Here is a 14,468-nt window from a genome sequence, read left to right on the forward strand (position 1 = left end):
AGGTTGAAAAATCCTGCTGTAGGGTGATATAAGCCAGTTTGTTGAGGATCTCCTGGTGCAGGTGATTTTTAGGCTGGTCAGATTCTTGATAAGAACCTTTAGTGTCCTGATGAGAGGACACAGTCCTTACTGCTTTTGTTCTGGGAGAACTGTGTCTTATGTTTGGTATGTAACTGGTTAATTCACTGTTTTCTCTGGTATGCCTCATTTCTAATTCATGTTGTCCCTCCCCCGCCCCCCCAACTCAGGCCAGAGATACCACTTTACCTTTTAGAGCAAGAATCAGCAAAATTTTAACATAAAGGGTCAGATAATAAATATTGTAACTTTGGGGGCCATCTGGTCTCTGTCACTATACTATAATTCTGCAGCTCTAGTGTAGGAGGACCCATAGATAGATGTAAAGGAATGAATATGACTGTTCAAATAAAGCTTTAGTTACGAACCCTAAAATTTGGATTTCATTTAGTTGTCATGTGTCATGAAATGTCATGAAATTTTCTAGTGTGTTTTTTCCTAACTGTTTAAAAATGTTAAAACTTTTTTGGGCTGTGCAAAAATAGGCAGCAGGCCAGATTTGGCTGGCAGATTGTGAGTTGCCATCCTTTGTTCTAGAGACTAATCACCTGCCTTTTACTGAGGTTCAGGAGTGACATGCCCTCCGGTACATGAAGTTGGCAAGGGGGATCTACTGACTGACTCATTCTTGAAGAACCTTAGTATAGTTATACTCTACCCTCACTTCTATGGATATTTGGTGCTGTCACCTGTGGAGCTGTTTGAGGAGTCTCTAATTAAAAAAAAAGAATTGATTTCTTTGTTTTTTGACTGCTAAATTAGGGTCTGCTTTCTCATGTCCTCCAAGTCCTTTACTACTTATCCATGTGCTTTTCACCATCGAGAGTTGCTCTCTTTTTCCCATTGGCCTGTTCTTGTTGGTTTGTGATCTAAAAAAAAAAAAAAAAAAAAAAAAATCCTCTATTGGCATTTTTTGGCATTTGAAGAAAACAGGAAATAGGTGTGCATGTTCAGTTTATTATCTTGTCTATATGTTATTAAGTGGGAAAATATTATAGATGTAAAGTATTACATTTTGGTGAAAATAGTTATGCCTTAAAAGAGAACCACAGAAATAAATTTAAACCCATACTGCTGATGTTTTTTTCTAGAAGAGATTTGGAAGGACTATAATTTCTTTTATACATTTTATATTGCCTGAAATTTTTTTTTAGTAAACATGTATTCAATTTGTAATCAGGGAAAATGAAAATTACAGGGGCTTTTAACTTTGTTCTGGAAATCTGAACAGAGGGCTTCTGAGACTTGCTATAGATAATCTGCATATAATTGAGATATCTATAGTGTATTTTTCTATTACATTTTGGACAAAGATATTGACTTAGTATTTTCTCACAGATTCTGTAGTTTGGTAATTAAATTATTTATACAAAAGACTAACTTGTCAAATTGGTTTATTTTTGTGATAGGTATTTGATCAGTATGTAAAGACGAGGGCTGAGGAAGAACGCAGGGAAAAGAAAAACAAAATAATGCAAGCCAAGGAAGATTTCAAAAAAATGATGGAAGAAGCAAAATTTAATCCAAGGTATATGGTTCATTATTGTAACATTTCAAAATATTTTATGTGCTTTCTCCTAAGATCAGCTAAGAGAATATGTATCTTTTGGATAATTGGATTATTTGATTATTGGTGGCTGCATTTCTGATTTTCATTCTTAATATATTTCCTTTAGAGGGATCTCTTGTGCCCTGTGAGAGGCATTGGTTTTCAAGAAGGGTACCTTTGTTATAAAAGCTTCCCTGTGGGAATAAATTTCCTTCTCTAGAAACTGGTAAATGATTATAAAAAAAAAAAAATCTCCATCTTAAAGTTTTACACCTAATAACTTGCAGCACAGGGACATTATTTTGATGGAATTGAAGTGGTGAAGGACCTCTCTTGTCTAGATAATATTTTTGTCTGACATTTTCAATTGATTGTTAATGGGTAGTGAGTACGCGTAATGGGCTGAAGAAGATGAGACATTTTAAACTTACGTGAATAGCATCATAACAATAATGGCATCATTTCGTGGCTATTTTATGTGCACTTAAAGATATATGTACAAACTTAAAGTACAAACTTAAACACATTATTAACGGACTCCTCTCATACCTATTTTGCAGATGAGGAAAGTAAGAGTAAGCTAGATAACTTGCACAAGTGAATGTGGGATTTCAATTAGATTCCGGTGCTAAGCACAGATTAGGCAAGGGAGAATTACTTTCTTATTTATGGCTTAGTTTTAACAGTTGTATTATTAGGCTGCTGTGAACACCTCATAACATGGAGAATTTCCAAAACTATAGGGTAGAATCACAGAGCATCTGGGTTAAATGGTAGTTTTTATAAAAATTCATCTTGTTTAAACAGTTACTTTTGTCATTGGAGATTTAAGAGTGATGTTGTTTGAGAAAGTGTATTTGGTATTACAATTTTATGTTTGAAACATGAAGAGAAACCTATGGCATTAATATGCATTTCAGACAATGAAGCTAACAGTATTTGTGGCTCTGAAGAATGTAATATTTGTCAGGGGGTAATTGAGTTTTAGACTCTCTGAGGGGTCTTGGGCCTTTCTGTTGGTTAATCAGAAGGGTGAGTTGTTGGGTCAGGTACTTGCAACTGGGATGCACTTGAGTAAATTTGAACATGGTTTGTTAGTACATATTAGAGAATTCATAGTTTTTTGGGGTATTGTGGTTGTGGAGGGGAAAAGGTTTACTCCGAGGGAGATACATGCCGAAATATTTATAGATGAAGTCTCATGATGTCTGCATGTCTGCAGCTTGTTTTGAAGTGATTGAGCAAAATGTATCTATTTATCAAAACCAGTATGAATCTGGCAATAACTGAGACTCTGAAGAGATTTCCATTTTGTGGATTTGACAAAGTCCTGCTGTGTCACAGTATCTTGTTGGTGTTCTTTTGGGGCTCATAGAATCGTTGGAGTGATCTGTACTTTGCAAGTTACTTCAAAAAATAAAGCCATGAGGCACATAACTAGAAGTCTTGGCACTGGGGACATTGTGCTGTATTGTTATATTAACACATTCAGCACTAGAATAGAGATTAGCACCAATTTTAGTGAGTGGCAGAAAATGAGGAAAAACTTAAAATGGAGAAAATAGTGCCCATTAACTTAAGTCCACTTTGTAATGGAAAAAGACTACTATCAACAAAGCTTTTTAGTAGAATTTGTAGATAAGAAGCCCTGGAGTTTATTCTAAGGGAAAGAATGGGGAGAATTACCTCAGTGCCCATTCTCTTGTCTTTTTTCTATTTTGATGGAAATCTTAAGGCATTCCCCGTAGGGTCAAGTCCTGGTCCCTCTACTCTTACTGGTCTCCTACTACTACTGTCCACCCTCAACTCTCCCTGAGAGAAAAGGGTAACATGTCTGTTACCAAGCAGTGCTTTTTGGAGTTAAGAGATGAGTCATATAAAAATCTATCTGAATCTAATGCTAAAACTTCATCTTGGTCTTTTCTGGTGAAAAAATAATAATTATTTTACCTATTTTATTACAAGTAATAGAAATACCTATAAAATAATTCTCACTTTTATAAGTTGATTTTACATTTTAAAGAAAGGTTTATTCTTTAATCGTAGTAATTGCTCTTCTTTCTTAAAACTATAATGCAAGGTGCTTAATTTATCATGAAAAGAAACTTTGATGGGCTACATGTGATCCCTTCTCTGGGACATGCAATTTTTACTTCAAAATTTTATTAAAGTTATATTTCCATTATTCAGACTAGGTTTACAATATATCCTGTTGTTAAAAATGTTGAATTAATGAAATTAGGTATTCTAGGTAATAACAGTTGCATGTAGAAGATTTTTATAATCTGAGTTTGGTTGCCAAAGCGTAAAAATAGCAAATGTTAGCTGTGAGTGGTACTCCTAGTTTTCAGTTGATGTTTTAAATTCTAATTTCTGAAGTTAACCAACTTTTTCTTTATTAATCAAAGTTGTAGTAGAACCTTTAACACCTGAGAAGATGTGTTTTATATGTGTGTTGAAATAGTTAAATAGTTCTTAAAAAGGAGAAAGTAAGGTTTATTTTTCCCCTCTAAAAACATGCTAAATGTGGGAGTATTTATTATAAGAGCAAATTATTATTATGTAAGGGGAAAGCTTCAAATATTGAGGTATATTCAAACGTGTGAAGGCTATATAAATGCCTTTTATTTGTGAAGAAAAATGTTTTTTATGCTGAGCCTCATTAGCCCTCATAGGCCTCATGTTTTTATATAGCCTGCTTGGCAGCTTGCTGTGCTTTTTGCATATCTGTACATTGATGTTTTCATCAAATCTGGAAAATTTTTGATCAGCATTTTTTCTGCTCTGATTCATTCTTTTCTCTTTTAGAATTCTAATTACATCTATTTTAAAGTGTTTGGTATTATCGCACACATCTCTGAGACTATTCTCCTCCCCCTAATTTTTTTTCTGTGTACTCTTTTGATTAGATAACTTACTGATCTAACTTGCTGGCTCTTTATTCTATGTCTCCTCCTTTGTTAAGCCCATCCAGTGAATTTTTCCTTTCAGTTAGCTTTAGGTTCTTTTTTTCTGTTTTCTGTATCTCTGCTGAAACTCCCTTTTTTTGTTCATTAAGACCTTGTTTTTAGTTCTTTGAACCTATTTTGCTTTAATCCTTTCAGTATAATTATAATAATTTTAAAGAATTTGTCTCTGCCTAGAACAACATCTGGGCATTTTGGGTTTAGTTTCTGTTGATTTAAAATTTTTTTGGTATGGATTATGCATTCTTAGTGTGTTTAGTGTTTTCTGATTTAATATTGGAAATTCTGGATTTTTGTTTTCACAGGCAGTTCACTTTATTACAGGCTGATTATGTTAATTTAGTTTTGATTTAAGGCTTTGTTAGTGTGGATCTCAGAAGGTGGAAGGTGCTTTTCAGCGGTCCAGCTTTGTCTCCCTTGTTCATCTTTTGTGGACTTTATTGTCCTAATGCTGTTCTTTTTTCTGTACTGTCAACTTCTAAGATCTCTTTTTTGCTCTTACCCATGTAGCACTTTGGTGGGGAGTGTGCTGTTGCAGTCCAGCCTTGGCCATACACACACGGGGAATTGCTTTTTGGTATACTTATGGGGTACTTTCTTCCTATAGCTTTTTCCTCTGCCATTTTAGCACCCGAACTCTGATCATCACTGCTTCTGACTTTTGAGGCCACTGTACTCTGCTTGGAGTACAATTTCTTGGGAAATTGTCCTGACGCAGAGGGCAGTGGGGCTTTCCTCAGTCTTAGTACTCTCCCTGTTGTCTACTGTTTTGAAATCAGTTGCTTCATGTATTTTGTCCTGTTTCATAGTTGCTGGAAGGAGAGCTAATTCAATAAAGTTACTCCTCCACGGCTGGAAGCAAGACTGAGCCTCTTCCTAGTGTGAAAATAGATGAGCTCTGAAGTCTCTTGGAGCACATACATTTTTTTGCTCTCTGATGTGTTATCCCACAGTATGCTGATAGTATACAAATCGCTAACCACATTTTCACCCTTTAGCCCTTTTTTACTCTTTTCTGTAGCTCATTGTTTACTGTTTGGGCAGATGTTGGGGCTCAGTGGCTCTTTGGCACATACTCTTGCTGGAAAAATGGTATCTTCTGCTATACACTTTCTACAAGCAGAAATAGCTCTACCAAAGTTAGCACACTTGCCATTTTGTTACAGAGCTACTTTTAGTGAATTTGCAGCCAAGCATGCTAAAGATTCAAGATTCAAAGCGATCGAAAAGATGAAAGATCGAGAAGCCTTGTTTAATGAATTTGTGGCAGCTGCAAGGAAGAAAGAGAAAGAAGATTCGAAGACCAGAGGTGAGAAGGTAAGATGGTTTTAGTCCCGGGGGTGCGATTGATGGGGTGTGAGTAGGAAGGGACTGATGTGCGGCTGTGTTGCTAATCTTGTTCATGAGCACAAATTACGGGACCCACATTTACTGTTTAGCTTTATCAGTTAACTTTTATATTCGTTTATATGTGTGAATTGTCCCTTTATTTCCATGATGTTTATTTTATTTTTCATTTTTAAAAAATTTATTTATTTATTTGAGTGAGAGAAAGCGCGCGCACAAATAAGGGGAGAGGGAGAGGGAGAAGCAGGCTCCCCGCCGAGCAGGGAGCCCCACGTTGGGGTCCATCCCAGGACCCCGGGATCACGACCTGAGCCGAAGGCAGACGCTTAACCAGCTGAGCCGCCCAGGTGCCCCAAGATGTTTATTTTAATAACTTCACTAAACTACCTAGATGTACTTTACATTTTATTTTGCATTTACAATTTATTAATACTGAGATGCCCAGTAAACCCAGAACTGACTTTTATTAGGTCTGTTTATTCACTGGTGCCTGCTAAGATTTCAAGATTCTTAATAAGCAGTAACCTTTAAATTTCAAAAAGGTTTTTTATCTTTTTTGCTTTCTAAAAGATAGCATTTTAGTGACTTTCTCATCTTCTAGTAAACATATCTTACATATAAATTATTGCTTATCAGAAATAAAGGTCAGCTATTAAAGATTAATGAATTCCAAATGTCATGTGATAGCAGTGTCAGGAATGGAGGGGAGCCCACCGCTGGAGAAGCAGACTGGTGGGGATGGCACCAGTGGTGCGTGAGCCATCAGAACACACAGCCACTCTCCTCAGTGTCCCTGTGTGCTTTGTGAATGGAGAAAAAGGACCTCTGAAGCCTAATCATTTTTGACATTTAAAATGGCCCGTTAGCCCAGAAAGTTAAAACATCACAGCTTCTTTTAAGAAATGTTGTTAGGGAAATAATACCACTCTTACTGAGAAGAAGCCATTTTCACTGTAAATAGCAATAGTATTGGGTGAAATGACTTTTGTCAGAAATACCTGAAACTTCCTGATTATATGCTACATTGGGCTTCAATGTAGATCCTTCCAGAATTTTTTCACTGTCAACTTTTTTTTTCCCTCAAATGATTATGCTTCTCAGGAAATGTGCAAAATTGAGTGTTGAATTAGAGTCATGCTAATGAATTGTTTGCTACTTTTGACTTTTAGTAATAACCTATTAAAGAAAACCAAGTGAATAAATGAATGCTGCTGTGTGATTGCTTTTATACAAATTGAATGTTTTTGTCTTTGCATTTGTAACTAATGTTCTTTTTCTAAACACTTTTTTTGTCACTATTTTTGTGTATCCTGTTTTATAACAAGTCGATAGACTTTACAGTTTTGTGCTGTACTGCCTTTCAATCAGTTCAGTCTGACCGCTGTCAAACACTGATACGCAAAGTATTATGGGATTCACTAGTGAGGAAAGAATTGGTATCTCTGTGTGGTGACTTTAGCCTCCCGCAGTTCCGGTACTTTACATTTTTTTAGTCTTTTTCCTTATGAAGCGATGAGAGTTGTGCCCAGAATGTGTTAATTGAAATAAATTAAATAGACATTAGATCTAAATAAACCTAATATATTCAGCTTTATTTTCTTTTGATTATAAAATTCTCTAAATTACAGGTTTGGTTTTGTATCATTACTTAATTTTTTAAAAAGAGGCCGGATTACTAAAGTGAAACTCTCTCAGCCAGTTTAAAGAATGCAAAATTACTAACTAGGCCATGGAAACAAAAATCTCTAAAGTAAGGGTTTAAATATAGTATATTTTATATTCACATTCTGAGAAGTAGCTGGTTAATGAAGTTTTACCACTTTCTTCATGACTTTTACTGTACAGTAAATGTTTATTTTTATGAAGTATATTGTCTATACCATTTTTTTAAAATCACATTTTAACTAATTGAATGGTAGGATTAGTACTAGTAGCATGGTGCTGGTATATTGGAGTTTCTTTCTTGTGATTCTCTAGCTGCCGTTTGTAGCATTGAGGTAATGCAATTAATAGCTGAATAGTAAAGGTTTAAAGGTAATTACTTGCTGAGTCAAAAGCCTGTGGAAGGACATTGATTTTTGGTGAAGTTGCTTCCTTCAGTAGACATTTTTAAGCTAAAGGGTAAAATCATTTTCATGGAGCTTTTACTGGTTATTTTCAGTTTTATAAAAAATGTCCCTAAAACTCTGCTTTTTTTTTTTTTTAAAGATTTTATTTATTTATTTGACAGAGATAGTGAGAGCAGGAACACAAGCAGGGGGAATGGGAGAGGGAGAAGCAGGCTTCCCGCTGAGCAGGGAGCCCGATGTGGGGCTCGATCCCAGGACCCCTGGGATCATGACCTGAGCCGAAGGCAGACGCCCAATGACTGAGCCACCCTGGTGCCCCAAAACTCTGCTTATTTTACTGGGCTGTTTTGCTTGCCAAAATAGCTACCCTCAAGTTTTTGTTTTATTTTATTACAATTTTTTATTATAACCAGTTTTTATAAAATTCTGGCTCAAGTAACATACCTTTTGGAACAACACATTTGAAGTTGCATATAATAGAGTTAATCCTCTCATAAAGTTGGCATTTTTCTCTCTGCCCTCCCTTAAATTTCATTTTGAACAAATTAAATATTTTTGTTACAGTACATTATTAGGCTAGGGAGACTATTTTTCCCTATTAAACTGAACAGCCTAGATGGTAAGGTACTTCCTTTTGGAGACAGAAGAAAATAGGGGATACAGGGCCTTAAATTGCTGCTAGTGGTAACTTACATTTTTTTTTTTTTTGACATTTACTCAGTTGTTAAATAATTCCCATACAAATAGCAGCTTTGGTAAGCCATGTAATAGCCTGTCACGGTAGTATGCACAGTGAAAGGAAGTTTAACTTCATTTAAAGTTCACTTTGTTTATACATCACACATTTTTTAAAACCTGTATGATAATCCTTACTTTATAGGTTTCGTGTCTAATATGTGAAAATTGTCTTAAATCAATATAAATTCCTATGGCTTGGAAAGATTCCTATTTGATAGAGCTTGCATGCTTTATTTAATACAAATTTTGTCAATTTTGCTTTGTAGTTATATGCATCTAGGAATTGGGTGTTCATCATGTCAGATACAAAGTAGACAAGATGAACAGAAAAATTGTAAAATCACTCTATCAACTAGTTTCTTTTTTACTGTCTAGAAATACTGGGTTTATGAGTATTTCTTACTGTTCCAAACAAAGGCAAGAGCTAAGTTCAGTAGTAAAGAAATCCACAGTTGGTTAGCTCTTGTCTTTTTAAAAAAAATCTCTTAATAGGGAAACTCTTTTTTACAACCTTACCATGTTTTCCAGAAAGGACATCATCCTCCCTTTTAATCCTCTCAAGTGAGGGTTGGAATAGGCAGAAGGAATGATTCCATTCCTAATTTCTCCTTCTCCTGGTCAGGTGGGAAGCCAACATGTTTAACCCCTATGGGGGGGAAGAGGTTCTTGACATGGCCAGAATCCTCTTTTGAATTGACTGCTACCTCAGGTATCTCCCCTGGTAGGAGTACAAGATAATTTAAATGAGACTAAATTTTAAAACAGGTCCTCAAAGGTGCATAAAAATAAATGCCTTGTTTATCCCTTTCTTCCCTATTTAAAAAAATGAGAATTGCAGTTGGGAGAGGGATTCTAAGTATTGTATATGTTGACACTAAAGGATTAATACCATTTCATACCCTTGGTATAATGTTACTAACTTGGTACTTGATTGGTTGTATAATGGTAAAGGCATACATATTTAATGGCTAAATACAAAAAATCTAAATACAGTTTATGTAATGCTTTGATTATGACCATAGAAATTCTGTAATTTATATGTAAGGGTGCAAACATTGCTTTTTTTAAACTAAAATACAAAAATTTACCGTTTTTTACCTGTTTTTAGACATTTCAGTATAGTTTCAAGTTTCGAATGAATGAGACTTTATTTGTGCTCAGCTCTAAATTCCCCTTTTCGTAACAAAAAATGTTACTCGTACTTTTTAAAATAAGTCATTCTTAGTGTCTTGATGTTAATGCATCGTTTACTGTCAGTTCATAAGCCTGAATATTACCTAAAAATAAATGTGAGTTCTTATTTCTTATAAAAAAATGGCAGTTCTGAAATGCAAATGTTAAAAACGACCTAAGATTTTTTTCTGCATTTGAATAATTTCACTGGAGAAAATGATTTATCTTGAACTTGGTAGATTTTAAATGAGAGCTTATATATGTGTTGTTCTTTATATTTTTCCTAAAAGAGCAATTCTAAAAATTATTCCACTCTAAATAAATGCATTTAAAAGTTATTACTATTCCCATCTTCAAGGTAAGTGAATAGTTTTTTCTGGTTACAGACGTTTGCATAGGAGGAATTTCTCATGGCACATTTTCCCCCCATCCCACTACATGTTTTGAAATACAGATTAAATCGGATTTCTTTGAATTGTTATCAAATCATCACTTGGACAGTCAGTCTCGATGGAGCAAAGTGAAAGACAAAGTAGAAAGTGATCCACGTTACAAAGCAGTGGACAGTTCATCGATGAGAGAAGACCTTTTCAAACAGTATATTGAAAAAATAGCCAAGGTAACCTTTGTGTTTACTTGTACTGAAAGCATGGAACAATAAAATTCTTAATTGCTATATTATAAAGGTATTCACTCCTGGTTGGGATTTGGAATTTTTCTTGTTGGTATTCTTAATATAAGATCTCTAGTAGTTGGTATGGAAACGAGGTATAGCGTTTAGGAATTTTCTTGGTAAAAACCAGGTTTGAAATTTTCTTTTTGGCAAACTAGTTATTCTGTGGGAACCTATTTTGATCCTGTAATTTTACTTTTACAGAATTTAGACTCAGAAAAAGAAAAGGAACTTGAAAGGCAAGCCCGCATTGAGGCAAGCCTTCGAGAACGAGAAAGAGAGGTTCAAAAGGCTCGTTCAGAACAAACAAAAGAAATAGATCGAGAGAGAGAGCAACACAAACGAGAAGAAGCTATCCAGAATTTCAAGGCTCTTTTGTCTGACATGGTATATATTATTCTTGCTTTCCCCCTCACCCCTTTATAGTACTGGACATGGAGATCTATTACATTACCTCGTTAGTGAAAATTTTCATATTTAAATTGACTCTGAGATATAATTTGGTAAGTTGTTCTATAAGGTGTTTTAAAATGGAGTTCTTGGCATTAGCACCATTAGAATAGGAAAACCCTAGTTATTTAACATTTTCAGAGGTTAGATATTTTGTATATATAAAAATTTGTAATCTTAGTCCCAAAGATAACTTCTTTATTCTTGATGGAAGTCATCGTAAATTATCACACACTGACATGCCGTAGTAATAAACAAAATGTGCTGAACGTAATTAAACCTTTTTCTTGATGATTTAGGGTCATCACTGTGATGATGAATTATTGTACATGTAGATGGTGTGAGATCTAGGACTGGAGGTGACCTCAGGAGATACCCTGGAATTTTCTTGACAAACCCTTCTGTATCACCCAGGGTTGTTGAGGTGTGTAGGGTTTTCTCTGTACAGTGAGTGCCCAAGGCCGTTCTGGTGTTCTACTTGTTTCATCCCTTCTCCCTGTCACCGTCTCTCCTGTTTCTCTTCTCTTCTTTTGTAAGGGCCCTTTTCATTACTACTGTCACGTCTTCTGATTTCTTCCCTTTCTTCTGATGATCTGTTTTCGTTTTCCTCTTTTTGTTCTCTGGACAGTTAGAGTCGTTCCCTGATTGTTCTCCCTGCTTTTACTTCCCCCGTTACCGCCGTCATAGAAGTCATCATAAAAACCAAATGATTTTGTCACTTTCCCTGTGGCTTGCGGAGAAGGTTCTCTGTGCTTCTAGTGGTCGCCTACATTTAAAACTCTGTCTACTTAGCATAATATATAAGGCTGTTCATTTCTTGCCTCCCCCATATTATTCATATTCACCTTCATATTATGTTACCCTCTTTGGTTTCCTCTGTTGCCCCCTATGCTCCAGCCTTTCTGAACTTAACCTCTAACGAACCACACTTACATTAATGAATCCTGTTATTGCTCAGGCCAGTCCCTCCAGGTAGGATGCTTCCCGCTGCAGTTAGAAAACTCATTGTTCAAGATCACACTCAGATCTCTTTTGTGAGGTTGATCTTGACCCATCTAAGGCGGATTTGTTTTTCCTGTTCCCCTTGGCCACCCTGTGTTCAGCATACACCGCTGCAGCCCTTACTACATGCAGTTGCAGTTACTTGCTTATACGCCTCTTTTCCCTTAAAAAAGTGAGTCCTTTGAAGGAAGGGATAGTGTCTTATTTGTTTTTCCAGTATCAAGCTCCGTGTTCAGCTGACACGTTTATAGATGCTTGATAAATGTTGGTTAAATAAATGTTTTCGTGTTTTTCTTTTTTCTTACCTGTCTTTTCAGCCTCCCATATTTCTTTAGCATTGGCAGCAGTGTGACTAGTAATAACTGGTGATGCCATTTGAAGCCATGAAGCGTACCTTTCTGCTGGTTGTTGAGCCAGCCTGATCCACCATGTCTTCTCTCGATAGCCATGTTAATTCTTGCTTATACTTGGAAGTGTCACTTCCCGTATGTGGTTGATAAGTACACATTGGAGCTCAAGATTTGTTGTTGTTGTTTTTTTCCTGTGACCTCTTTAGTACTACAGTAAGATATTTCCTGTTCTGTTTGTATCCATTTCTCCTACTGAAAGTTGGTAAGATGTTAAATAGAAGTTCTTCTCTTCATCCTTCTCTACCTCTAAATCACTTGACAGTTTAGGGAAGCTCTGAGCAGTGGGCTTTCTGGCTTTAAAAAAGATTTTCAGTGACTGCTTAAGGTGGAATCAGCAGAAGTTTCTTTTATTATTAAATGTATCCTTCCTAAATTAAGTAAATAAGCCTTTTATTGTTGAAATATGAGAAGATAAGTCTCTGGTGATACAATTTTTTGGTACGTTTTTAGGTACGTTCTTCAGATGTGTCATGGTCTGATACTCGGAGGACTCTGCGGAAAGATCACCGTTGGGAATCTGGATCCTTGTTGGAAAGAGAGGAGAAAGAGAAGCTTTTTAATGAACACATTGAAGCACTTACCAAAAAGAAGAGGGAGCACTTTAGGCAACTTCTGGATGAAACTTCTGCAGTAAGTCCCTTATTTTCCCTGTTTTAATCTAGATGGGCCTTCATGAATAATTCCAAAAGTAAAACATTGATGTGATTATTAGCGTCATGGTCTTTAGATCCGTTACCAGAATTCATGAGTTTTATGACACTTTCTTCTTTGATTTTATTTTTCCTTTTTAAAGTAAAATGTTCGTGGCATCCTTAACTATGTAGAAATTACTTCCTTCTGCAGTTTCAACATTTGTTTCTGCTCCTGTGGTAGTTCATAATGTCCCTAGCTGTGTAATCATTGATCCCTCCTGATGAGATATTTAATAGATTCCATCTTTTGCTCCATTTTCAGTTTGGCACCATGGCCTGCTCCTTTGGCAATGTGTACCCTCTGTTCAGGTTTTCTCCTGATTATGTAATCTCTTTTTGGTGATGGTTTCTTTAGAAGTTATGGTGTTACCTATGGAGACACAGGGTTTGCAGGTGATAGTCTCAGGCCACATTTCGTGGCCATGAAAATAACTTGTGGCAAGCCAAAAAGAAATTGCATTAAAGCTCCTTCCCTGTCCAATTACTTTTGGGCATTACAAGAGATGGCAGGTCAGTGTGTGATACCACGTACCATATGTGCTGCCGTTTGACCCTCTCAATAAAAGTGAGTTGTATTTATGTTTTTTATTCACTTGCCTTTCAAAGATTACCTTAACATCCACATGGAAAGAAGTAAAAAAAATCATTAAGGAAGATCCTCGGTGCATTAAGTTCTCCTCCAGTGACAGGGTAAGAGGATTTTGTCTGAGATTTGCTACTGTCAGTTTATAAATATTAATTGGGTTTCAGTCAGTACCTCTAAGATCTTGACCAAAATGAAATTGATGGTTTTAAGTGAATAACTTTTAAGTGTATGAGAAACAAATCTGAAGTTTAAATTCATATTTTCTGTCTTGCATGATACATAAACAAGAAAGCACAGGATAAACTTAAAAATTTAATCTTTGGGGTCAAGCCTGTGTTTGGGGATGTTAGCACTTTAATGAAGCTGTAGTTTTTATTCATTGTATAGTCAGGTCCCACTAGGTAGATAACATTAATGCTGGTACCAGACTGTCCGAGCCCCTGAGCCATGCTGACGGAACGCCGTAACACCACCTCTTGTTCCTGTATGCTCCAGAGACTGGAGTAGAGGAACGCCAGACGAGTGAAGTTTTAGAAGCCGAGCTTCGTTCTGGCGCACTCTGCCTCCTGTGTCGGAAGCGAAGTCAGCTGGCTTCTGAAATAGTGAATGAGGCCAAGGGAAGCGTAGCTGACTGCTGTCTTATTTTAGCCCTTTGCCTTTCATTTGTTCCCTGTCCCCCTCATTCTCCTTGTCTGGTTGGTTTCTCCGAGTCTAGAGTGCACAGCCCCCATAGAT

General features: G+C 36.1%; 1 protein-coding gene across 4 annotated transcripts in view; it reads left to right on the forward strand.

The window, feature by feature from the left end:
* TCERG1 (transcription elongation regulator 1) overlaps positions 1–14,468 on the forward strand; it is a 60,142-nt gene that overhangs the window by 42,639 nt on the left and 3,035 nt on the right. For all 4 annotated transcript variants that reach the window (XR_003611664.2, XM_088023308.1, XM_028119064.2 and 1 more), the window contains 6 exons: positions 1,488–1,606; positions 5,760–5,910; positions 10,375–10,539; positions 10,798–10,980; positions 12,906–13,085; positions 13,754–13,837. Coding sequence is in view for 3 of the 4 variants with exons in the window: in XM_088023308.1 (XP_087879434.1) it covers positions 1,488–1,606; positions 5,760–5,910; positions 10,375–10,539; positions 10,798–10,980; positions 12,906–13,085; positions 13,754–13,837 (882 nt within the window). In the remaining variant the exon portion in view is untranslated. The remainder of the gene's footprint in view (positions 1–1,487; positions 1,607–5,759; positions 5,911–10,374; positions 10,540–10,797; positions 10,981–12,905; positions 13,086–13,753; positions 13,838–14,468) is intronic.

This window comes from Eumetopias jubatus, unplaced genomic scaffold (assembly GCF_037043125.1).
Source record: "Eumetopias jubatus isolate StellerSeaLion01/CBP00866 unplaced genomic scaffold, mEumJub1_p1.0 scaffold_5, whole genome shotgun sequence".
In the NCBI taxonomy this organism is placed as follows: domain Eukaryota; kingdom Metazoa; phylum Chordata; class Mammalia; order Carnivora; family Otariidae; genus Eumetopias; species Eumetopias jubatus.